The sequence below is a fragment of the Xyrauchen texanus genome, chromosome 29 (genome assembly GCF_025860055.1).
Source record: "Xyrauchen texanus isolate HMW12.3.18 chromosome 29, RBS_HiC_50CHRs, whole genome shotgun sequence".
Classification (NCBI taxonomy): domain Eukaryota; kingdom Metazoa; phylum Chordata; class Actinopteri; order Cypriniformes; family Catostomidae; genus Xyrauchen; species Xyrauchen texanus.
In genome coordinates, this window is record NC_068304.1 from 20,771,238 (window position 1) to 20,798,754 (window position 27,517).

At 36.9% G+C, this 27,517-nt stretch overlaps 2 protein-coding genes across 5 annotated transcripts in view; both read left to right on the plus strand.

The window, feature by feature from the left end:
* Positions 1-1,469: 1,469 nt before the first annotated feature.
* skor1b (SKI family transcriptional corepressor 1b) lies at positions 1,470-8,481 on the plus strand. 2 transcript variants are annotated; one of them, XM_052097677.1, is made up of 8 exons: positions 1,470-1,653; positions 2,498-4,259; positions 4,823-4,919; positions 5,015-5,125; positions 5,205-5,279; positions 5,804-5,878; positions 7,143-7,217; positions 7,983-8,481. In XM_052097677.1, the coding sequence occupies exons 2-8, from the start codon at positions 2,508-2,510 to the stop codon at positions 8,078-8,080; spliced, it is 2,283 nt and encodes a 760-aa protein (XP_051953637.1). In that variant the 5' UTR covers positions 1,470-1,653; positions 2,498-2,507; the 3' UTR covers positions 8,081-8,481. The 2 variants fall into 2 exon arrangements, with proteins under 2 accessions (XP_051953637.1, XP_051953638.1); XM_052097678.1 differs by having other exon boundaries at positions 7,986-8,481.
* Positions 8,482-13,942: 5,461 nt separating this feature from the next.
* LOC127622675 (E3 SUMO-protein ligase PIAS1-like) overlaps positions 13,943-27,517 on the plus strand; it is a 41,829-nt gene continuing 28,254 nt past the window's right edge. For 2 of the 3 annotated variants that reach the window (XM_052096699.1, XM_052096701.1), the window contains exon 1: positions 13,943-13,965. The gene's annotated coding sequence lies outside the window, so the exon portion shown is untranslated. Of the gene's footprint in view, positions 13,966-27,027; positions 27,175-27,517 lie in introns of those variants that run through there. The other variant, XM_052096700.1, reaches the window with a different exon arrangement.

A 27,517-nucleotide genomic window follows, 5' to 3' on the forward strand; every position in this document is an offset into this window, starting at 1 on the left:
AAAATCAGGTCTTTGCGTCATGCAACTGGTAATCTTGTATTCGTGTATATAAGCCTCAAACAGTGCAAGTTTGTTAGATTTGCTGGTTCATTTAGATTTGTAATGCATTTTATTGGTGGACAACACATCCATTATATGCCACTATTTAACTGGGAAAAATAAAATTTTGGATTCCATGTAAAATACAGCCTAATCTTGATTTAGCATTTTATCTGAAATATTTAAAGGTGACATGCCTTTTAAACAGATTTCAGAGCATAACGTTGTGACTACGCTTTAGTGTTTAGAATGATCCCTCTTAAAAGTAAAGTTAACCCGTGGGAACTTAAACATATGCGGTCGACAGCACCCCCCTAACCCAGACCGATCCAAATAGCCCCCGGAGACGATCATTGCTTAGCCTAAATGTCCCCCGGCGCCATGCAATTTAATAACAGTATATTGTTTATTTTTAAACAGACACTGAATTTAAATGAAAACGCTCGAAGCTATTTTCTTATTTCACCGTTGTTTATGTCATCGTTTCTTATTATTCTTATAGCTCGAATGTTCTCATACACAACCAAATTAATTATTAAACCACGTTATAAAATAAATTATCTAATTATTTGAAAATTGCATTGTATTTGGAGAGACATGTCTAACCAATAGCCTACAAACACATTGATCCTCGTCTATGAATTGATATCGTCCACATGGGCTGTGAGATAGAAGACATTGACACCTCTGCACGAGCTCACTGTAGTGTGACGGTGGTCATTGACTGGGTTGCAAATACTTAACATCATAACAGTATCCCTGAACGACTTGGCCTAGAATAGATCATTTCTGCTTTTGTTAACGTTTTGTTAATAATAGCTTTAATATGCTCCTAGACTTAATCAACTGACTCTTATAACCGCGTACACGCGGTAGCTTTTTTTGTTGTAGCCTACATGGTAAATTAGCCTTCTGATCTGTGATGAGGGGTACGATTTTTAAAAGCCCATCATGCAAGAAGTAGATTAACCAATATTTGTGAGACATCTGAGAACATTTAAACAGGTTCTGATCCATTTAAACTTACACCAACGACCCGTTTTCCTCATCACAATAATTCCCAAATTCAAAAGCACTTCCTATATAGTCCTACAGCATATCAATTCTTTGTAAATGCCACGCACGCCCCCGCACACATGCACACAAGCAATCACTTTCGTGTGTTAAAAGATCACGTGGTGAACTTTAAACGTCTCCAGGCCTCAATGACAGCACTGACTCAATGTCGTTCCCATTGGTCCCGAAGGCAAATAGTTAATGTAAATATGCTGGCGCTAAGTGGGGGTGCCTCGCCATTAGTTTAGCTGTCACTTGAACGCTGTCGAATGTCTTCAGTGGTTGTGTCGTTGAGGTCCGCACTAGCATGTGGTCACCCTCTGCGCGAACCTCAACACTAGTCGCGGGAGAGCCGAGTAGAATGCAGGTCCACCCGCTCTGATAGACCTGATAGGAAAAACCCGAAACAAACGCTCGTGGACATTTCATACCTGATCGACGGGAATCCAAGGAGTCTGATAACCTGAGCGCGCGGATAGAGGACGGATAGACGGTTTCCAATAGGCTACGCGTTTTTCATCAACACATAAAAGGCACTTCGCGTTCTTCTATAAAAAGGTGAGATTTGTCTCTTAGAAATGATTGTTTCGGTTGCTCATAATTGTTCAGCGACAGATGAAACAGAGGAAGAACTGCGTAGTTAAACAACCAAAACGCTTGTCCAAATGTCGCTTTGTTTTTAAGTTAACGCATGCGTAGCTTTTCTACAAATATACATATTATTTTTACTTATTTGAGCAGATTGTGGTGAATAGGCGTAAAACGCGCAATTCACTGGTACAGTTCTGAAAAATATGGAAAAGAGAAAAGGGGTTATGATGAAAATATCTTAATTATAGTTCGTTTGGCTTTTATTAATAGATGATTGACCTAAAGTCCATCCATAATTGGCTCATTCTAATTAATATATCGTCTTATAGTAGTTAATACACGTTTGTTAAGCTCTTTGACACAACATTTGTTTACATTTTTAAAACACTCTTTAAAAAAAAAAAAAAGAAAAAGTTGTACTGTAAACATACACAGGGTGTAAGTATAGCCTACCTAAATTAAAATGGGCCAAATACGCACCACGAGAGAATTTCGAGGCAAAAAAAAAAAAAAAAGATGATCTCATTATGTGTACAAAAATCTTTAGGCAGATAACTTGGATAATTGAAGCCTGACGTAGCGGCCATTATTTGTGCATCAAATCCAGAAAATAGTTTGCATTTTTTGAGTGTTAGTTTCTTCTTCTTGACATTAGCCTATTATTATTATTATTATTATTATTATTATTATTATTATTGTAATTGTAATTATTATTATTATGTTTATCGTTCTCAATAAAAATGCTGTTACAAGTCTTGGTCTTTGATTTACAATAGTGTCCTTAAAATGTTCTTTGTAACCTTCTTCGCAGATTTCCAGGAATGGAATCTATCCCAAATCAGCCGCCGGCTGGAAGAGACGCCAGCTGTTCGCCGAACTCTAAACAGGACCTGCAGTCTTACACTGGCCCAACACTGAAACCGAACCAAGTCAGTCAGACGTCTTTATATGGAATACCGATCGTTTCACTCGTGATTGACGGCCAGGAGAGACTTTGCCTGGCCCAAATATCCAATACTCTTTTGAAGAACTACAGTTATAACGAAATCCACAACCGGCGTGTGGCCCTGGGCATCACCTGTGTGCAGTGCACCCCGGTCCAGTTGGAAATTCTCAGGCGCGCGGGGGCAATGCCCATTTCCTCGAGACGCTGCGGAATGATCACAAAGCGAGAGGCCGAGAGGCTCTGCAAGTCATTCCTCGGCGCACACAGCCCCCCGAAATTACCAGAAAATTTCGCTTTTGACGTGTCACATGAATGCGCGTGGGGCAGCCGGGGTAATTTCATCCCAACCAGGTACAATAGCTCAAGAGCGAAATGTATTAAATGTTCCTTTTGCAACATGTATTTCTCTCCGAACAAGTTCATATTTCACTCTCATCGCATGCCGGATTCCAAGTACACACAACCCGACGCTGCGAACTTCAACTCGTGGAGGAGACACTTAAAACTGTCCGATAAAAACTCACCGGATGACGTGGCCCATGCCTGGGAAGACGTAAAAGCAATGTTCAACGGGGGCAGCCGCAAGAGGACGCTGCCAGTCGGCAGGTCTAGTAGTTCATCCCCGCTTCGTACACAAGGACCAGGAGGTCAGCCCCAGGGGGGACCATCTGAGGTGCCCCACAAATCTCTCCGTTGTGAGGATGACAGAGGGGCCGTCACCATGCCGAGCAGCATCCGTAGTTACCCTGTTATTCCAGTGCCCAGCAAAAGTTTTGGGATGTTACAGAAAATCCCACCACCACTCTTTCCACATCCATATGGGTTTCCAGCATTTGGATTGTGTCAAAAGAAAGACGACGGTGTGATGATCGGAGAGCCAAACAAAACAAACCTGTCAGGTGTGTTTTGGCCGAGCGCAAAGGACACAGCATATCCCTCCTTTCCGATGTTTTGGCCCACAGCAGGCAGCCTGGCCATGCCAACATACCACCATGCCCAACCTAAGCCTCCATCTGACGTGTTATGCGCCAGACAGAGCGATCTAGATGTGTCTGAGCAAAGTGACCGAAGCACGAGCACTCCCAAAGACAGTCTGCTTGAAAACGAACGCTGCTCCAGCACTCAGTCTACCCGGAATGAAGAGGATAAATCCGGAGACGAGAATAGGTCAACAGAAGGGATGCCAGCTACTCCTAGAAAAATAAGCTACATATCAGCATTCAGGCCAGTTGTTAAAGATGTTGAGAGCATCGCAAAACTATATGGCAACAGGGGTCCATATTCTGGTCCCCGATCTGGCTATCTTTCACCAGATTTTTTGAGTGAAAGTTCCAGCTATAGGTCAGTTTCTCCTGATGTAGACAGTGTGGACGACCCGGATGTGGATGTGGAGTCACATAAGGTACACGAAGATGACGAATGTCTGCAGCTGTCTGTGGATGACCGGCGGAGTCCCCCCGGGTCGACCGTTGAGCTAAGCGAGGGGGTTGAAGTTCAAGAACAAGAAAACAGCCAAATAATCAACATGAGGGATCTACATTCGGTCAAATCAAGCGAAACACGGCAGTCAGACTTGGAGAGCAACGGCAAGTCGTTTGAGAGCAATAAACACACGACGCGCTTTGAAGTGAGTACACCAATTCCTCTTGTTTTGTACTAATAGCAAAGATATCCTCAAATATAATTACCAATCATTTTAATATTTTCTATATCAACATATAAATCTACAATCCACTTGTAGAAAATGGAAATGTAATTATGAAACCTGTCTATTATAACAGTCTTAACCAATTGTTTAGTAAATATTGTCGATTTAATTATTTATTTATTTATTTATTTCCCTTTTATATATATATATATATATATATATATATATATATATATATATATATATATATATATATATATATATATATATATATATATATAACCTAATAATGATTACAGTTCATTTATTGCAACGATAAATTGTTGTGAAGATAATTGCTTTGCTTTTTAAATCTGCCAATGATAAGGATTTTCATAATCTTAATTCTTTAAAGATTTAGCCTATTTCATCTTAATAGCGGGGGTTCTACAATGAATTTAATGATCACATTGACATCGACCCACTAAAGCCTCGAGAGGGTATATATAAATAAATAGTAAAATTATAGATAATTGCAAATAATTGTCTGCTTAATTTCACAGGTGTATGCGCGTGAAAGAGACGAGCATGTGCATCAAATGAGCGCCTCTTATTTTGGATCAACGACCACTTACCAACGCGACTCGATCGAGCCGAATGGTAGGCTTATTTTCATTTAATTTCTTTCTTTAAAAAAATCAAAAATAATAATGCTTATTAATATGCTGTATTTCTAACTATTTATTTGCCTATAGTTAAAGACGCGCATGAAGAAGAGCCTTCGTCGACAGTGGAGGAGATGGAACCCAAAATTCATCAGGACCAAGCCATCCTCCCCGAGGAGCGCCTGAAGGGAAACAAGGATGGTAGGTGCCGTTTTCTCTTTTGCCGAAATTAAACATTAATCTGATGATTTTCATAATTATGTATTTGTTATTTGTGCAGATGAGGAAGCAATGCGAAAACCCTCCGGCAGCAGGAAATCCTTGATTGATAAAGACATAGAGAACATGGCCAAAGGTATTTTACGCTTTTTTGAATTCAGGAAAAAACAACAATCTCCACTTGGAATGCTCTTTTTTTTTTCCTTTTCTGTGAGCAGCAATTATTGTTGTAAATCACAACGAACAGACAATCATCCATTTCAATTATTAACAAAATGTAACAAGATTGCTAATTGCCAAGGGGTGTGTGCTGTTGTAACTGATCTACAAGCTTGATTATGGGACTACATGTAATGTCTAAAATACAACCCATATGCCTAAATAGATTTGAAAAAATCACATAAAATAATAAAACAATTATATTTTTCAAGTGGTATAGGCTACAAGTGTGCATTACCACAGGTCCACATATATACAAAAACAGAAGAGAAAATAGTTACAACACAAACATTCACAAATTTGTATTTTGGTACCTATGGCTTCAATGACACAGCAGTTTCTATAATAAAGGATGGTATAAACATTTAGCTTATTGTGGCAAGTGAGAGTACTTTTAATTTTTTTTTTTTTGACAATCCTCCTATTTATTTATTTTAACAGAGGAATTGCAGAAACAACTTGTGGAACAAGTTGAGCTTAGAAAAAAGTTGGAGCGTGAGTTCCAGAATCTAAAAGGTAGGGTTTTTATATGATATTCTTTTAATATATAGTTATATTCTAAAATGTAAAAATATATAGGGTGCTTTACAAAATATCAGCACAATAGCCAGTTCTCTGATAATGCTGTCAAAGTCATTTACATTGGAGTTCAATAAAACAGATGCTTTTTATTTTTTTACCAAAGCAACTTGCAATGAGTCATGCTAAAATGTCATTGATGGAAATGTAGTTTTCTGTGTTTTATTTTTATTCCTACAAACTGAATGTTCATTTTGTGACATTGCGTCATTTTATAAAATAGTCTTAATATATTTTTTGAATACATTCTGTATTTTGAATTGATCTAAATGGGTATAAATGCATTACAAATTAATAATTGTTTTATTGCAAAAGATGCCAAAAAGATTTTAACAATCATTTGGGGTTTTAAAGCTCAGTCGAATAGAGTTGCACCAGTCAAACATAATGCACATGAAGTCTGAAATTTGCTAAAATTCATGACCTGTGGAAAGATTTTGATCAGCTGAAACAGAACTGTTTAGTGTTATGTGTGATAACACTGCCCACCCCACACCTCTTAAAAATGAATAAATAACAACTTGCATACAGTGAAGTTTGGTGCAATATGCTGTGGAGCTCCTTTTCGTCAGCAAGAACTTAACATCTTTATCAAATAGAAGCATGAATAATATAGAAAAAATGCAAATATAGCAACAGAACCAAAATACTGAAGCTTGTTGAAAAGTTCAGCAAGTAAACAGAAGGTCAAATTATTCTTGATTCATGCAATGCCCATGATTTCACCCCATGATGTCATGACTGTAAAGTTGGTTGTGCACAATTTTAACTGGGACTGAAAAACAAACATGCATACGGCATGTTTTAGTTTGTTAATTTTATGAAGAATAGATAAAATATAAAAAAGTGTGACATTTCAATAATTATTAAATTGAACTATAATAAATTAGTCAAATTACAGAATTTGTTATGGGTATAAATATTTTTTTGCATATCACTGTATAATTAAATTGTTTGTAAACATTTATGTTGTATATATTGTCATAAACATATTATTATAAAAGTTTGTCATTTGTACGTTGTAAACCTTTATGTTGTATATACAGTGATGATAAACATATTATTATAAAAGTTTTTTCCGAGATAGATTTTCTTAATTTAATATGCTCAAAGTAAAACATAAATGAAAATCGCTCTAAAGCTGTACAATTCTAATGACATTAATTTCTAATATTGTATTTACTTCACTCTTTCTTCTTAGACAGTTTTCAAGACCAAATGAAAAGGGAGCTCTCATACAGGGAGGAAATGGTGCAGCAACTCCAGATCGTTCGAGGTAAGCGTTCAACATCTTATTACGTCTGTTAACATCCTTTAAAGGCTTCTGTGGTCCTTTCTAAAAAAAATACTGCATACCATACCAGATTGTGTCCAGGTGCATACCGAAACATTTTTCACTGCTGTGTAAGAGTGGCATAGACAGAGTATTGATTTAGTTTGTCAGCTTCTGAAGTGCGTGCACTTGAATGCCACAAGAGCCCATTCACAAAACAGAACCAGTTTCAAAATGTGTAGAGGAGAAGTAAAGAAACTGGCTTTTAACACCTGAGATATGCTTTATCTCTCCTGCTCAGACACTTTGTGCAGTGAGTTGGACCATGAGAGAAAGACTCGTTATACTATTCAGTAGAAATTAAAAGGTAATTGATTCTGGCAAAGGCAAGCAAATGTTAGCGTTTCAGGGGAACTAAATTACTAAAAACCTTTCACTGGGAAGTGTGGAGAAATCCTTCTGTGCAGCAGTGTGACTTAATTAAGAACCGCAAACTTAAATATTTTTGATAAGCTTTAACAGCTAGATTTGTGTTTTATTCATATAAGGTTGGTTCCATAAATGTGTGAGTAGAGCAAGAATTGAGCCATGGTGTGTTATTCAGCGTGCTTTAGTAATTATTATAAACAAGAATTCTTGTCCTTGAATGCATTTTCTGTCTTTCTTACTCCCTGTTCCTCTTTATAACCCCCACACACACACACACACATACACTAACACAATAATATTCCAATTTTGTTTTAAACCATCCATCCACTTTTTTCCCAGAAGCTCACGACGCACTTCACCATTTTTCGTGTAAGATGCTGACACCTCGTCACTGCACTGGGAACTGCACCTTCAAGCCTCCTCTTTTACCACCTTGATGAATACCCATTCAAGTCAAGAGTGATCTATAGAAAAACTGTTGTGTCAAATAAAACATACTTTTTTCTCTGCAAAACACTGTCAACCTTTAGACCTGGAATAAGCAAGTGTGTACTGTAATATTTTAGCTCTTACACTGTAATAAAGTCATTTTCATTCACAGAAGTGTTTTTAGACTCACTGTATGTACTGAATAATTTATATAAAGTTCTAGAAAATTGCATTATATTAAAAAAAATTGTCGTTCCATTATAAATATTATCATCAGCTAGAAATCACTGGTAAATGGCTATGTGCAATGCATATATTTGTAATGTATCCCGTGATACCCTTTTTGTTAGTGATATGTTAGGACACACTGTTTAAATTAGATGCTACTATGTTTTTTTATTATTTTATTTATTCCATGTCCATGTTTGCTGTATATTCTCATCTGCAACTTTGTAAATTATTGATGTAAAGCACTTTAAATTGGCAGCCCTAATTACTCAAATGTGAATTAAATGATCTTGTTTGAGAGTCAGTCGTTATTTAGTCTATTTCCATAACAATGAACCACATTTGCTTCTGTGTTATTCACAGCTCCAATTTTCCCCTGGAGAGGGTGCAGCCCAGTGAAGTGCAGGGTGTTCTTGTGGTTGTTTCATGGTACATCAGACAAATGAACTACTTTTAAGTGTTTTTAAAGAACAACGTGACCTGTATATCGGGATCTTAGTTTATTATTTAATTGAATATGACTGTATTTATGTTTACATTGTATCATTATGACAGTTTTGATCATTTCAGATATCAAAGAAGGTTAGTACTCTGCAGCTGAGAGGAAGTGAATGCAATTATACGCTTTGTCGTCTATATGCTCCTCTGAGTTTACTACTCGTTTACTTGTCCATATTGAAGGGGTGGATTTATGATTCCCCCACCCTTGTACTGTCTTAACCTTTCATTTTTATTATAACTTCATCTTTATTGATGAGTTGAATACATTTCTTAAATGTTTTTATTATTATAGAATCAATAGTTAATTGGTCTTCTTAATCAAGTGCATTTATATGTGTCATGATTGTAATCATTTATTAGTTTTATAATTTAGTGTGTATTTATTATTTGAGAGGTGACTGATGGTCTGGCCTATGCCAAGGATGCATATACATTATTCACCTATTAAGCCTGGGTTTCAAAAAGTAGATAGGCACTTATGTAGTACTTAATTTATTGATCATTGGATGGTTCAATTAATCACAAATGAAAGACCTTTTCGTTTTTTAATAGTAAATTTTGATCTTATGCTTTTTGTCTCATGCTCAAGCATGAAACACGTGTGAGTATTAAAATATTTTGATTACTGCACTGTAAAAAATATCTGTAATTTTAACGGCAAAAGACTGTAAAAATGCTACAGTATAAAAAAACATGAATTGGTTAACAAGTAGTTACCATAAAATATACATTAATTTTTTTTATATATATATATATATATTTAAAAATACAATACATTTTTTAGATGTGAAAAGTATGATTTTTCTGTATAATTAATGGAACAAATTTATATTATGTTTAACAAAAGTACTTTTTGCGTGTAAACATTTTACAGTAAATTATTGTTAAAATAACAGTGAAAAACAATAATTGGGCATTCCCAGAATTCCCTGCATGACCCATCATATTTCATTATATTTTATTGGAATAGTTATGTTTCTTCTTATTTCTAATATCAGTTATGTAATTTGGGGTGCTCTGTGTTATATTTGATGTAGTTTATTTAATGTTTATTGCATTATTTTAATTTCACACGTGTTACCATGATGGTGTTTAGTGTTTGTGTGAGTAACACTGAGCACTATTGGTGAACTTCATGTCATCATGTGCTCTTCTGTCATTTTTATGTTGATTAACAATACCTGATAAAGTAAAAAACAGATTTTTACAGTTTTAGAAGGTTAATATATTAAGTTTATCATTTAATAATATAAACGACAGTATTGCACTATACAATATACCGTAAAAACAAATGTTTTAAACTGTGAAATTTACAGGTTGTTCTTTAAATTTGTTTTGTAAAATGGTTGCCAGGTTTTTTTTTTTTTTTTTTTTACAGTGTGTCCATTAAGTGAAAGGATAGTATTTGGGGTGAAAAGCCCCCAAGTTGCAGGGGTGAGGTGAGTAGATTTGTTTCGGAAAATGTTCAAAATGGGCTCATTGACTGATCCAATCACAATGAACGTTCATTTGTTTATAGAAAACTTTTTATGAAATGCCAAATATGACTGAAATTAACAGGAAATGGTGCACCCTCTTCTAGTTATTTTGAATAAACCTTATCTTAATTTGTTACTCAAAAAATAATTTGGCATTGTCTTTAAAAACACTGCTGTTTTGATGTATCACATATTTGAAAAGGTTTCTCAAACCTCATACACACACTGGCGGCCAAAAGTTCGGAATAATGTACAGATTTAGCTGTTTCTGAAAGAAATTGGTACTTCAATTCACCAAAGTGGCATTCAACTGACCACAAAGTACAGTCAGGACAATACTGGTGTTAAAAAAGCACCATCACTGTTTGAAAAAGTCATTTTTGATCAAATCTAGACAGGCCACATTTCCAGCAGACATCACTCCAACACCTTATCCATGAGTAATCATGCTGAATTACTAATTTATTACTAGAAAATCACTTGCCATTACAACAAACACAGTTGAAAGCTATTTGGTTCATTAAATGAAGCTTAACATTGTCTTTGTGTTTGTTTTTGAGTTGCCACACTATGCAATAGACTGGCATGTCTTAAGGTCAATATTAGGTTAAAAATGGCAAAAAAGAAACAGCTTTCTATAGAAACTCAACAGTCAATCATTGTTTTGGAGTAATGAAGGCTAAACAATGCTTGAAATTGCCAAAAAACTGAAGATTTCACACAAAGGTGTACACTACAGTCTTCAAAGACAAAGGACAATTGGCCCTAACAAGGACAGAAAGAGATGTGGAAGGACAGATGTACAACTAAACAAGAGGATAAGTACATCAGAGTCTCTAGTTTGAGAAATAGACGCCTCACATGTCCTCAGCTGACAGCTTCATTGAATTCTACCCGTTCAACACCAGTTTCTTGTACAACAGTAAAGAGAAGACTCAGGTGTTCAGGCCTTGTGGGAAGAATTGCAAAGAAAAAGAAACATTTGAAACAGAAAACATAAAGAAAAGGTTTGAGTGGGCAAAGAACACAGACATTTTGGCAACAGATAATTGGAAATGAGTGTTATGGATCTTAACTCCATTGAGCTTTTGTGGGATCATCTAGACTGTAAGGTGCGTGAGAAGTGCCCGACAAGACAGACACATCTATTGCAAGTGCTACAGGAAGTGTGGGGTTAAATGTCACATGAGAATGTGGACAAACTGACAACTGGATTGCCAAAGATCTTCAAAGCTGTCATTGCTGCACATGGAGGATATTTTGATGAGAACACTTTGAAGTTCTGAAGATTTTTTTCAAATTGTAATAGTAATTTTTCACATTATAAATGTCCTGACTATATATTTTGATCAGTTGAATGCCACTTTGGTGAATAAAAGTACACATTTTCTTTCTATATGTGCTCATCATCTAGAGAGAAAGAAAAAAAAAAAGACTGAATTAGTTAATTAATTACTCAGCCTTCCGAATCTGCAAATGCATTTACAACTCAGTAAAAACGAACAGGACGAAAGTCACAATAAAAGGTGTGAGTCTGCCATCTTGTGGACACTTTTTTTATAACACGCTAAAATAAGTAGGCTATTCAACGGAATCATTTTTGACACGGTATAAAATATTCTTCGGAACTGCCTCGACCAAGCATTCAAAACGATATTGACATTACAACTTATACGCGAATCCAAATATACTTCCAATCCTATTTACCTCAAATATCCAAACAGAAACATTCTGCTTCCTATAATGACCCAAAATAGTTCATTTTGTGCCATTACATTAATTACAAAGCATGCTCCTCTTGTGGCAAGAATCATTTGAGCTTCACTTTTTCTTTATTTTTTTCTACATTAAAAATGGTCAAATGAATGGAGGTTCGTGTAAACAGAACCTCAGCAATAAGTGGTTCAGGGGTGCGTTCCTCCAAGCCTGGATGAGTCATGTGTGACTAAAACAGACTAAACAAAACGATACATGTTTACAAATTGTCCAAACAACACTAAGGTTTAGTTCAGCCCAAAATGAAAATTCTCATCATCATTTACTTAGCCTCATGCCATCCCAGATGTGTATGACTTTCTTTCATCTGCAGAACACAAATGAAGTATTAAGAAGAATATAGCTCTGCATGTCCTTACAATGCAAATAAATGGTGGCCGGAACTTTGAAGCACCAAAAAATACACATAAATGCAGAATAAAAGTAATCCATATGACTCCAGAGGGCTAATCAATGTATTCAGAAGTGATATTATAGGCGTGGATGAGAAACAGATCAATATTTTAATCAACTAGCCTATAAATTATCCTCCCTGCCCTAGGTGGTGATACTCACAAAGAATGTGAATCACCAAAAACAAAAGAATAAATATTTGAAAGTAAAAGTGGAGATTTATAGTAAAAAAAAAAAAAAAAAAAAGACTTAAATATTGATCTGTTTCTCAACCACACCTAGAAGATATCACTTCAGAAGATATTGATTAGACCTCTGGAGTCGTATGGATACTTTTGTGCTGCCTTTACCTGCTTTTTGGAGCTTCAAATTCTGGACACCATTCACTTGCATTATATGTACCTACAGAGCTGAGATATTCTTCTGAAAATCTTTCTTTGTGTATAGCAGACAAAAAGAAAGTCCTACACATCTGGAATTGCATGCGGATGAGTAAATGATGAGAGAATTTTCCTTTTTGGGTGAACTGCTTATCCTGAAAGCAACAGTTGAATATTTATGTGGAATAGAATGAACACGTTTTTTGTAGGAAAAACACTTTTATTTTTTTATTTAGTTTTTTTATTTTCTTTTATTAAATATTTCTAAATTAAATATGATGGAATTTTGTTATAACATTGAAATGTAAATCTTAAATATTATTGTTTTTTTAGTGAAGATGTTGATGCTATGAAATAAAAGGTTATTCAGAATCAAAATCAGAATGAGCTTTATTGCAAAGAATGCTTACACAAACAAGGAATTTGTACAAACAATACAGCAACAAGACAGAGATAATAATAACAATATATAGCCTATTTACGTATGTAGCTACAATATACAAATACAAATCTGTTACATACAGAAGCAAGAGAATGTAATGGCAGAAGGTATGTTGGATAAATATAAATAGACTAAGTGCGTCGTGCACATATTTATTGTGTGTGTGTGTGTGTGTGTGTGTGTGTGTGTGTGTGGCGTGTATTTATCACTTTGTGGGGGACCAAATGTCCCCATAAGGATAGTAAAACCCGAAATGTTTGACCTTGTGGGGACATTTTGTCGGTCCCCATGAGGAAAACAGCTTATAAATCATACTAAATTATGTTTTTTGAAAATGTAAAAATGCAGAAAGTTTTCTGTGAGGGTTAGGTTTAGGGGTAGGGTTAGGTTTAGGGGATAGAATATAAAGTTTGTACAGTATAAAAACAATTATGTCTATGGAAAGTCCCCATAAAACATGGAAACACAACATGTGTGTGTGTGTGTGTGTGTGTGTGTGTGTGTGTGTGTGTGTGTGTGTGTGTGTGAGTGAGAGAGAGTGAGTGAGAGAGAGAGATCACGTCTTCCGCGCGCTAATTTTTGAACTAGTGAGCGAGTAACTGAACGTTTGAACAAGCGCGCGTCCAGGTCACGTGCCAACACTCTGATCACGCCTGCGCCAGAGAAACAAGATGGCGGAGAGTGCGGAATTGAAGGTAAAGTGTAGCCCTCAATTACTTTCAATACAGCCTTTATTTAAGCTCTTTTTGGCGGTGCTTTTCATTCCACATAGTCCCTTGATTGCCAATAGACGGGTCGAAGGGCCATATTAGATTCAAAGGCGTTTTATGAATAGTTTTGAGCCCGGTTGGAGGAACAGTGTTATTGTTGTGATGGAGCCAGTTAGCTGCCAGCTAACCTGTACAGTTGTCTGCCGGTCTGCTCGTGAGAAATGATCACTCCTGGAGCAAAGTTGGGATATTAAAATTGTAATTCCTCTCTTTACGTAAGAAATGGTGTTTAAAATTTTCCATAGACCGTCTGAGCAGTCAGTTGCAGGTGTGAGGCGGCATGTGGGTGGTGCGTAGGCTGCTAACAGGCTGAAGATTCGGTGCTTTGACAGTTAGGATTACTGTTAACCGTCTATATTTATGAATACAGACCAGTGGTGTGCCTGATAGTCTAGACTTTAGAGAGTTGCCTGCTTATTAAGTGTTTTGTAAATGCTACCTTTGTATTTTGTCGTCGTAGCCGCGTATTGAACTTTCGAGTCGAGTGTATGATGCTTAAAAATGCTGTCTGTGAATGCAGAAAGTTCACCCACACACAGCCTTTTTCTTTGAGTTTTTCTGTGATTTAAGCAAATTTTGTGAAGGCAGCTTAAAGGTGGTTCCAGTTTGTGGATAAGCTGTCGGGTTATAAATCTGCCATCGAGCAGTTGATGAGACAAGACAATCCCAGTATTAACCGAAACCGAAATATTACCCGTTACTTATAAAAAAGGACGTGTTCGAAATAAACGCATACAGTTATGTAAGTTATTTGCTTAGATGTGCTGTTTACATGGGTGATGTCTCGGTTAAAGATCTGAAGTGTAAATGCACCTGTTTATCCTGCGGTGAGACAAGACGTGAAGATACTTTATTATGGTTTCTGTCATTGTTTATTTTGGGACCAAAATAGGCCCCTGAATGATGTGACTGCTCAAATTCCACACCTTTGTACTCTTGTTAAAAATCACAACATAGATCACTTGAAATATTAAACTGCCTTTGGTTTACTGTTTGCAAAGCATCTCACAGATATTTTATCAGGTGTTTATTAATTTATTATACTGTTGTGTTACTACGCATCTACAGGTTTCATTGTAGGATTCAGCATAATACTATGAACAAACATTTAATTCTGTCATTTAAACAGATTTCAGGTATAGTGTCTATCAGTGCAATTTCATTTTATTGTTAATGTTTAAGGAATATTCCAGATTCGATACAAGTTCACCTCTATCGACAGCATTTATGGCATAATGATGATTACCACAAAAAAGTAATTTTTGACTCACCCTCCTTTTCGTTTAAAATAAGAGAAAGCAAGGTTTCAGTGAGGCACTTACAATGGAAGTGAATGGGGCCCATTTGTGGAGGGTTTAATCTTTAATGGCAGATATGTGAAGCTTACTTTATAAAACCACTTACATTGGCTAATTCTTCTGTTAAAACTTGTGTATTATTTGAGCTTTAATGTTTTCACAGTAAATTGTTGTTCACAGCGTTATTTTGTCATGGTAACAATTTGTAAAATTGGATGTAATTGTTCACAGAAAAGGTTAGTAAGCTATTTTATAACACTAAAATCATGTTAACATGCATAGACTATTGTTTACATAATTTTGCGATACTTTTTAAATGTTTTGTTTTCTTGGGCTTCTTATGACATTTGGTGTGGTCTGTTACACACTAGGGTTGGAGTGGTGTACCGGTTTCACAGTATACCACAGTTTGAAAATTGACGGTTATCATACGGTACATTTGCTTATCTACGTTATTGAGATTAAAAATGCAACCGGGCGGAGAATCTCACATGCGCATCTCCTTTCCTCCTCGTCTGCCTGTCAGACTCATTTGTGTTTACTTGTGGATTATAATGTTATACTTATTTTGTGCAATCTGGCAACCATTCACGGGAGTGCGCTTTTTATATCTCTCGCTTTCCCCTTTGAATAAACTTAGCAATCTGTAGTGCAATATTCTGCTAAAGGAAAAGTGTTATATGGCCACTCTGTGTCCATTCTTGAGGCTGCTTGTGATCTTTGGTGCTACCAATTTTGCAGGTAAACCTTCTCAGTGATTAAAATAAATATAGAAGTAGATATCGGTCGGCATCATTGACACACTGAGGGGTAATCACTGACATGCGAGCAAAAGCAAGCCAGAGATGAATATGTATATGTATTATTTATTTGTGCAATTTAGAAGTCCCTTCGCACCTGTATGTTAATCTAACTCTTGCAGTAATCAGTCATGCAGCCGTTGTTATTCTGTTGTGTGCTGAAAGTCAAACCATCGAGGAGACCCACATCATGACAGTTTTAGCATGTAAACGGTTAAAGTTTTAGAAAAAAAACAAGTAAATTCGCCTGCTTTGCTACAAACATGAAAAGTTCTATAAATTAAATTTTTTTATTTTTATTAAAACAGACCCCTGATGTAGTGTTAAATTGAATAATACATTAATAGGGAAGTAGAGATGGTAAAATACATTTATAAACTCAGCCTTTATTCATTTTTGAATGCCTGATAGAAAAGTATCTACCTTTGTAGAGCAATACAATACTTTAGGCAATTGTAGAATAGTCCCATTACTCACAGATACACTTCAGAAAATTGAGTACACAACTATTTCTGGGCTTAAAAGTTACAAAAACTAAATCAATGCAGAACATTGTATCTCAAAAGTAATACAATGTGGCCCCCTATGCACTACTTAAAGCCTGATGTGGCCCCTTTACCAATTTAGTTAAAAATATTAATAATTACAGTCACCTTTACAAATTAATTTCATGATTGTACATGAGTAAAAGTATCACAAAATGTTATAGTTTCATTTTAAATAATCTAAAGGTAGAATCTATTAGACCTCATTTTATATCAACAGTGGCAGTTGCATCCGGAAAGTATTCACAGCGCTTCACTTTTCCACATTTTGTTATGTTACAGCCTTATTCCAAAATTTATTAAATTCATTATTTTCCTCAAAATTCTACAAACAACAGAACATTGTATCTCAAAAGTAATACAATGTAATGAAATAATGACAACGTGAAAGAACTTTGTTTGAAATCTTTGCAAATTTATTAAAAAGAAAAAAAGAAAAAGAAATCACATGTACATAAGTATTCACAGCCTTTTCTCAACACTTTGTTGAAGCACATTTGGCACCAATTACAGCCTCAAGTCTTTTTGAGTATGATGCTACAAGCTTGACACACCTATTTTTCGGCAGTTTCTCCCATTTTTCTTTGCAGGACCTCTCAAGCTCCATCAGGTTGGATGGGGAGTGTCGATGCACTGCCATTTTCAGATCTCTCCAGAAATGTTCAATCGGGTTCAAGTCTGGGCTCTGGCTGGGCCACTCTGAGGAATGGCTTCCGTCTGGCCACTCTACCATACATGCCTGATTGGTGGAGTGCTGCAGAGATGGTTGTTCTTCTGGAAGGTTTTCCTCTCTCCACAGAGAAACGCTGGAGCTCTGTCAGAGTGACCATCAAGTTCTTGGTCACCTCCCTGACAAAGGCCCTACTCCCCCGATCGCTCAGTTTGGCCGGGTGGCCAGGTCTAGAAAGAGTCCTGGTGGTTCCAAACTTCCATTTACGGATGATGGAGGCCATTGTGCTCATTGGGACCTTGAATGCTGCAGACATTTTTCTGTACCCTTCCCCAGATCTGTGCCTCGATACAATCCTGTCTCGGAGGTCTACACACAATTCCTTGGACCTCATGGCTTGGTTTGTTCTCTGACATGCACTGTTAACTGTGGGACCTTATATAGACAGGTTTGTGCCATTCCAAATCATGTCCAATCAACTGAATGTACCACAGATGGACTCCAATCATGTTGTAAAAACATCTCAAGTATGATCAGTGGAAACAGGATGCACCGGAGCTCAATTTTGAGTGTCATGGCAAAGGCTGTGAATAGTTGCGTACATTTGAGTATTTGTTTTTTTGAGCATCTTTCTCTGGGAGAAACCTAGGTGGGTTAAACCGCTTTCTTTTAATCCCTTAAAAAGTATAAGGAAATCTGCATTCTTGTTTACTTGATGTTTACATCATGTTTCAGAATGCCGCTTTCTGCAAAAAATTCTGGAATAATCCGCTTTCTTAAGTGCATGTATTTGTGGTCACTGTTACCCAGCTTTTTGCATTTTTTGAAGAAAAGGAGGGATAAGTCGAATTCAATTTTGGTGGTAATCAACATTATGCCACAAATGTAATAGTTCACCCAAAAATTAAAATTCTCTCATTATTCGCTTTCACTGATGTCATCCGAGATGTGTATGACTGTCTTTCTTCAACAGAACACAAGATTTTTAGACACATTTTAATGCTCTGTAGGTCCTTTATAATGTTAATAAACCGGTGTTATCAGGCTGATGGCTATTTGAAAGTCCAAATGTCACATTTAGGCACCATACAAGCAATCCACATGACTCCAGTCGATCAGTTAATGTCTTCTAAAGCAATCAGTATGTTGGTGTAAGAATAAAATCGATAATCAAAACGTTTTTTAAAACTTTTAAATGTAACACATCTGGGATGGAATCGGAGTAAGTTAATAATGAGAGTATTTACATTTTTGGGTGAACTATTACTTTAAAGCTGCACTACGGAATAGGGATGGGCACGAGTACTCGGATGTGACAGCAATGATTGATCATGAAAACAATGATTTATGGTGATCATACATGATGTGACTTCTTAATTCAAAATCCAGTGACTATTACATGACAACTAAAAACAAACATTTCAAAGAAGGAGCTTATTTTTTATTTTTGATATTATGTTGTGATTTTGAGGGGTGCATTGATTGCCAGAGACGTCTCATAGCAACAAATGTGATATACGACGCTGCAGTGCTATCGTTATGATAGTCAAAGGAGTGTAATTAAGTGTTTTGAACACCTATCTCTGCAAAACGTTTGTTAAACACACATTATTTTAATTTAATGTATGAACTTTGACTCGTTATTGGATATTAATTAATAAAAGGGAATGTTTGTTACTGACTGTAAAAGTGGCGACAAATTTGCATGACAGAACACACACCTGCATCTCGATGAAATGGGAGTTGTAGATTTCCGCACGAATTTCAATTTAGATGTCAGACAATGTATCATTCCATTGCACTTTCCCCAATTGAAAGGTGGAAATTCAGAATCTCCGAGTTGAATGGAATGCTTCATGAGTCATCACAGTAACAACAATATGCAGCATCGTGACTTTCCCCACAGGAGCAAACACTTGTAGAGACACACATACACACCCAGTTGCGTGACAGTGGACTCAACGCGCTGAAGCAATGTACAGCAGGCGAGTGTTTCAAACAGCTAGTCATAGTGCAGCTAATTCTGGAACAGAATGCAGCATCTTCAAAACTGAACTTCAACTTAACACGCATATTAAAAAAGCAATGGTTATGGCATCTCCTGTTAAGCCAACCGTGATTTGAAAATAGACAGTTCAGGCAGGCACTAATAAAACTGGTGCGTGCTTCCTAAGATTACTATGGTAACCTGATGGAAGAACAGACAGACGGGAGTTGTGCACATTCGTTCATTGAGTTGGGCAGCGAACATTCACATAATGACAAAATACGATGCAGTATATTTTGATTAGCAATCTTTTGTGCTTTTTGTTACAGATTATTTTATAACAGCCAAAAAATAAATAGACGATACACTGGAATAACAAGACACAATTCAGTAGCCAAAGATGTTTGTCAGACATGTTATTATATATACTAGGGATGTGCATCTCCAAAACTGAGGTCGATGCGATACGCATCTCGATGCATAGCCAACGATACAATACATTAAAGATACATATGAAGCAGCTACCGATGCAATACGATTCACCCCATTACGATGCAGAGTGATCCGATTTCGATTCAACACAAATGCGATTCAAGCAGTACGATGCAGTGGGAAAAAATATGATGCTATGCAATTCAATATGGTAGGCTTTTATTTCTTTGGTTCAGACAGACAGCAAATCATAAATTAACTTAAGTGCATTCTGACTTCTAATGCATGGACCTTTCACAAAAAGGCCTTTGTAGTGCAAAAAAAAAAAAAAAAAAAGATAAAATAAAACCAGATGTTCTTTTCCTATTGTGTCTTGTTACATTTTAACAGTTCACACATTTAACAGTGAAACAATTTAAGGATGCTCAGGGATAAATAATGAAGAAATGTTCCATAACTTGCCAGCAGACGAATGTGCTTTCATGTCGGTGCTTCAAGTGTTTTGTTAAATTAGTCGAATTGCCTGTATATTTTATAGCGGCATGACATATTTTACAAACTGCATGGTTTTATCAAAATCTACATCTCTCATATAACACCCAAAGTGTTTCCAAACATTGGATTTGTAATTATTTGGTGGAAGATACAGCTCTGCCTCTGACATTTTAATCTATATTCTATGTCAGGTTGGCCCACACTTTTATGCGAGATTATCTACTTTTAAATGACAAACTCAATAAGATCTACCAACTAAAAAAAATGCTTGTTGGGACTGCTGCATGTATCCCTACCCTGAATTCATCTTCTAATTAATAATAATAAAAAAGATGATGTTCAATTTTGATATCATTCAGTTTTAACACTAAACCCAAAACACTTACAGCACAATAGATTACAATAGCCAGGGCATTTACCTTATTCTGATGACTTGCACTGAATGGAATCAGACATTGCAATAATCCGGGCAGTTGCTGCTGGTAGCTTGTCTCAAACACTACTAGATTTGCAATTTCGCGCTCTGTTCTCAGAAGCCCTTGGACAGCGCAAACCTAGTTGTCATGGCAACTGAATAAACAAAAATCTCATCTGGTCAAAATTTACTCATTAAGTGCAAGTCAGACAGAAACTAAAAGAAGGAAAGACATTATATTTGTTTTTTATAAAAATTAAATGAAAACACGTTTAAATTTGTGCGATCTACCAGCATTGCCTTTGCGATCGACTGGTCGCAATGCCAACTTGTATCCGATGCACACTTTTTAAAAATTGATGCATCACATCGTTAACTTTTATGCCGATGCACTGATGCGAATCGGTGAATCTTGCCATCCCTAATATATACACAGTAGAGGTCTGCTCTAGCTTTAAAATGAAACCTGAAAGTACCCGCCCCGAACGATACTGTCAGATTCTAAGCCGGAACCTGAAATCGCTTACTATCTAATTTCTTCTCCTAGCAAGTTGGGATGTGTGAGACTAGTCGACTAAACGGTTCTGATGCTGCTAGTTGACACTGGAATATAGTCGGTTAATATTTCCGCCCATTAAACTGATCAACATTTTTACACATTTACTCTTGGCTTAATATATTTTTACAGCGGCTGCGAGACTTTTTATCAATTTTAAAACAAGATTTGATCAAGTGGTCTACACCAGATGCCGTATAGGTCACGCAAATCTGACCCATGCCTTTTTGCTTAAAGGTGAAGACCCAACCCTATGTATGTTTTGTAATATTCCCTTATCTGTCAAACATATTTTACTAGATTGTCCTGGTCTTAACACAAGTAGAATGCTCTTTTATGAAGTTACCTCGTTAAAGGACTTATTTAATGAGATTGTGCCTGAAAAGGTTTTGGATTTCTTATCATATATTAATCTTAAAAAAAATATTGTATAATATGACTTGCTATTTATATTTGTTTTGTTTTTATTGTATTTATATGATATTTGTTTTTGTAATTGAATTCTTGCCATGAAAATAGCTTTGATTGCTGACATGGCATTAAATAAAACATACTACTACAGCGGCTGCGCTTAAAAGGTTGCATATTTTAAATAGAATTAATAATACAAATATTATAAAAAAAAAAAATAGGATATCTGGAGCAGAATCCAAGTTTCATTTCACCTCAGGCTGTGCGTGCTTTTTCCCTCTTGTGGTACGCAGGAAAATGTCCTCTCGCTAGACAAGCAAGCTCAGCAAAGTACTGTAGTTATGAAATCCCTTTGGTGTTGATGCGGGAAACAGACTATGTCAACATGTTAATTTTACTCATCAAAAAATATATGCTTTAGGCAAACTATGCAATTTTATTAATCTGCTGATTAAGGAGGCCATTTTTCATTTTTTCTCTCGTAAATTTGGCTTAGCCTACATGTTAATTATTTTCAACAATGTACTGACTGTTTTAATATGTTAAGTAACTTTTACTTGGTGAATTCTGTTTAGAACAGTTGGTCCTGCACTGTTCATTCAATTTTCAATAAATATGCCTGTTAAATATTAGCTAATGTTAACGTTGACAGTGAATGTGTGTCATGTTCTATGTTTAATGCACACTGATCATAATTCAAGGCCAGCACAAATAAATGCCCCTTTTCAGTGGATTTAGCATCGGGTTTGGAATAAAATGTTATGGGCCGCATAAACATTTTTGGACAGTTTAATGAAGGTTTGTTTATTTTTAGACTAGTCGTCTTCAAACATCAGTCTTTTGTTTAAACATCAGTTAAATTAGTGATTCTGCACATCCCTACTAGCAAGTACTGTTGCTATAGGCTATATTTTATCTAAGCATATAGGCAACATTCGTAACAGTAATGAAATAGTAAACATACACAGTTCTAACAAGGCACAGCAGCCACTTAGTACACTAGTAGAAGGGAAAAAAGTAATTGACTTATTGTTTAGGCCTATTTGCTGAAACTTCACTTGGTGTAGAACAAACTGTAATAAATTGAAACAATGCAGCAGTCCCTTTTTGGTGCAGAACAATCTGGAATAATATGAAACACTGTAAGAGTACCTTCTTTGCAGCCTGAACTTGTTCAGATTGTTGAATCTTTGTGACAACTGCACTCAACAGCCCGGGTCAGGTTGCAAACCTGTAATATAGTTATGTCATTGCCCCTCGAGTACTCGACGAGTAAGTAGTCCAAATACTAAATATTTGACCAAAATGACTAAAATGCCCATCCCTACTATGGAACTGTGTGCTCTCTAGTGACATATGTGGTTGAAACCTAAAGTTGCAAGCAGCTTGTACAGGAACAGTTTCTATGCATTTTTATTACAGGTAAACTCTTATTACAGTACTCTTCTGTGCAGATGAATCTCATGATTGGAGGTTACCTGGACATTCAATATCAGACACGTGTCAACGAAACGCACGGCTGAGCACCGCGTGCACAGGCCAAGAAAATCTGTTGGGGCTGATGACGTAATTTGCATCTAGCGGTTGACCGATATGGTTTTTTTAATGCCCAATTCCGATATCCAGAGAGCAGGGTGGCTGATACAATGCCGATATATCACACATTTTAATATAGTAAATAACAAAAATGTAAAATTGCAAAAACTCTTATTTAGCACTATATTTACTAAATATCTTACAAAACTTTTACTTTTGGGTATATAGCAATTTCTTCTGATTTCCGTTTAGTCATTAAATTTAGTAATTTATTTGCACATGAAGAAATTGTTAATATATTACTTAGATGGAAATAGCAGTACACAGAGTAGTACAGCATCCATGGATGGCATGTCAACATTAGCAATCGCATTTTATCAAAAAATACACAATCAAACCAATTATACATACAGTGCATATTGAATAAGACATTTACTTATAGTCTCTCTCTCCTCAAAAGTTCCCTGTAACATTTACAGGTTTTACTCATTTAAACGGATGTAATAAACCAACCTCAAACAACTTCAGCAGATCCAGCATCTTGTGGAGCGCTCATTAATCTTCTTCTGAAGTACGTATTCCAACAGTCTCTCCTTAAGTTCCCTGTAACTTTTCTAATGTTAAAAGGCAAATATCAATAAAACTTATATTATATGCCATCTACAAATATGCAGATATCTAGTTTAAAAAGATGTCATACACGAACTTCACGAAAATACATAATTTTCTTCCCATCGAGCGCTCACCATATTCCTCTGAAGTGCATATTCTATCAACCAGAATAAAAAAAGATCAGGATCTAAAGTTCCTCTCATTCACAAATCACGACGGCCCATTTGTGACAATTCAGGTAGGCGATCCAGGCCATTTAAACTGTCAGGAGATTGTTGCTCGCGCTGGATCCGCATGAGCATTTGAGTGCAACTTCAAGGTGCGTTCAAGCTGCGTATGGTTATGATGTACTCCGTCAATTTGCTCCAGATCAGATTTTTTTTTCCCATCTGGATCTTTAAAGGGGACCTATTATGCAAAATTCACTTTTACATGGTATTTGTACATAAAAGTGAGTTGGCAGTGTGTGTGCACAACCACCCTACAATGTTAAAAGTTCACCCACTCCTCTTTCCTATATTTCTATTAATCAAAAGCAGTGTCAAAATGAATGGTTTTAGTTTCTGCTCTAACGTGACCTCACCTTAGAGCAAGCCTCGCCCACGACTAGTGACGGACTCCACCCTATTATCATAGATCCTCCCCACACACAGTCTGCCATTTTTTTCCACTCTGGAGCAGATACAGTGAGAAGAATAATGTCTCGGCTTTGTAAGCGTAACGCCTGTTTCACACATACTCCGTGTGCAGTGCGTATGCGGTGCGTATACGGTACAGGAGCAGCATGCGCTATAGTACTTTCACATATGCTGCGTTTGCAGTGCGCTACTGATCCGCAGTTTCTGTGTGCCACAAAATCAAAAATGTGTAAGTAATTATGATTTTAAATCCAAACGTTAACTTTGACATTGTTTAAGACATTGAAACAGTATGAAAATTACTTTTAATCATTGTGATTCTTTGTTTTACATGTAGTTCGAGTTGAAGAAAAGCTATCGCGCTATATCTGTTGCTAAGGAGAAGAATGAGATGCATTTGCGTTCACTCTGTCTTTTTTTAGGGTAAAAAAATTATATATGATGGCATTTTGCAACTTTTGGGACTATAATCATACTTTTTTGTTTTTCTTGACCCTGTAATTTAGTAACTGTAGAACACGTTAACTGTAATTATGCGTATATGATGAAATTATTACAGTTTCTTGACAATCTATGTCTATTTTAATGTGAACAATGCGCTGCCACTTTAATTCAGTGCGGTGCAGCACAGCAAAAATAGACTCGGTCCGTAAACCATCGCTGCACTGCTGTATACGCACCGCAACTGGAACGGATCGACGGACTGCATCCGCGTGCAGTGTAAAAGCTCTAACCTGTTAACATGGGTACGGAAAAAAATACGCACCGCATATGCACTGCAAACGGAGTATGTGTGAAATGGGCATAAGTGTTCTGTTGTTGGCTGTAAAAGTGAACACAAGATTCTTAATTTACTCCTGGCATCAGAGCCACTGAAGACGCAGTGGCGAAGTTTAGTTTTTGAAGGAAATGTGCCCCAAAACCTACAAAATATTTTGTAGGTTTGAGCAAATAATTTTACACCAGACTGCTTTGTGAATGAGTGTCAATATAAAGCAGGATTTTCAAAAAATTTGATTCTCAAGCATGGATCAGAACCAACTGTTCAAGTTCAGCTTTATATCCTGAAGATGTAAGTTTCGCACTTTGTATTTTGTGAATGTTTGCAAATCGCCTTTCTGAATGTGCTTGTTAGCTGATTCCACGGATAATGCAGCTAAAGTTACCATTGTCTCTGTTTGTATTCACGGAGACCAGATATACACTCACCTAAAGGATTATTAGGAACACCATACTAATACTGTGTTTGACCCCCTTTCGCCTTCAGAACTGCCTTAATTCTACGTGGCATTGATTCAACAAGGTGCTGAAAGCATTCTTTAGAAATGTTGGCCCATATTGATAGGATAGCATCTTGCAGTTGATGGAGATTTGTGGGATGCACATCCAGGGCACGAAGCTCTTGTTCCACCACATCCCATAGATGCTCTATTGGGTTGAGATCTGGTGACTGTGGGGGCCATTTTAGTACAGTGAACTCATTGTCATGTTCAAGAAACCAATTTGAAATGATTCGAGCTTTGTGACATGGTGCATTATCGCCATAAAGGGATGGACATGGTCAGAAACAATGCTCAGGTAGGCCGTGGCATTTAAACAATGCCCAATTGGCACGAAGGGGCCTAAAGTGTGCCAAGAAAACATCCCCCACACCATTACACCACCACCACCAGCCTGCACAGTGGTAACAAGGCATGATGGATCCATGTTCTCATTCTGTTTACGCCAAATTCTGACTCTACCATCTGAATGTCTCAACAGAAATCGAGGCTCATCAGACCAGGCAACATTTTTCCAGTCTTCAACTGTCCAATTTTGGTGAGCTCTTGCAAATTGTAGCCTCTTTTTCCTATTTGTAGTGGAGATGAGTGGTACCCGGTGGGGTCTTCTGCTGTTGTAGCCCATCCGCCTCAAGGTTGTGCGTGTTGTGGCATCACAAATGCTTTGCTGCACACCTCGGTTGTAACGAGTGGTTATTTCAGGCAAAGTTGCTCTTCTATCAGCTTGAATCAGTCGGCCCATTCTCCTCTGACCTCTAGCATCAACAAGGCATTTTCGCCCACAGGACTGCCGCATACTGGATGTTTTTCCCTTTTCACACCATTCTTTGTAAACCCTAGAAATGGTTGTGCGTGAAAATCCCAGTAACTGAGCAGATTGTGAAATACTCAGACCGGCCTGTCTGGCACCAACAACCATGCCATGCTCAAAATTGCTTAAATCACCTTTCTTTCCCATTCTGACGTTCAGTTTGGAGTTCAGGTTATTGTCTTGACCAGGACCACACCCCTAAATGCATTGAAGCAACTGCCATGTGATTGGTTGATTAGATAATTGAACTGGTGTTCCTAATAATCCTTTAGGTGAGTGTACATATATATTAGGGCTGCAACAACTAATCGATAAAATCGATAATAATCGATTATGAAAATCGTTGTCAACGAATGTCATTATCGATTAGTTGGTCTGCTTACGTCACAGGGAGCGTTTACTGATGACGTCACTTTCATGACAACAGTCACACGCGAAATGGCAGAGAGTACAAATCAATCGGCGGCAGAAAAAGTGTAGCCCCAAGTCATCTAAGGCATGGGAGCATTTTACATTAAATGCAGCAAAGAAGATCGTTACCTGCAAGTTATGCAAAGCTGAGCTTGTGTGGCATGGAAGTACCACAGTGATGCACGAACACATGAAGAGGAAACACGTTGGTGTCACGGATGAAGGTGAAACAGCACGGTAAGCAAAAACTGTATCCTCATTATATGAAGATGTGAAAATGGTATACCCGTAAAACTTCAAATAATAGCCGGGCTTTTATTTTCCCAAATCGTCGAACTGCACCGGCTTGTATTTGAGACAGGCCTTTATAATTTAGTTGAGATTTTGTTCATTGAGATGTTGTTCCTAGAGTCTCTAATCTCTAAAAATCTCCAAATGCTCCACGATGAAACTGCGGTCTTCCGACCTTTTACTATCGTGTCAATAGATTTTGATTAATATGCGCGAGGAGAGAGAGCAAGACAGCTCGTGTTGTTTGAAGACGTGAGAGAGCGGCTGCGTCGGGCTCTCTCTCTCTCTC

Excerpts from the sequence above, each read along its gene's own strand:
- skor1b (XM_052097677.1), top strand. The coding sequence starts at position 2,508 with ATGGAATCTATCCCAAATCAGCCGCCGGCTGGAAGAGACGCCAGCTGT. Across the intron at positions 4,260-4,822 it reads AACACACGACGCGCTTTGAA|GTGTATGCGCGTGAAAGAGA; the intron begins GTGAGTACACCA and ends TTAATTTCACAG. Across the intron at positions 5,280-5,803 it reads CATAGAGAACATGGCCAAAG|AGGAATTGCAGAAACAACTT; the intron begins GTATTTTACGCT and ends TTATTTTAACAG.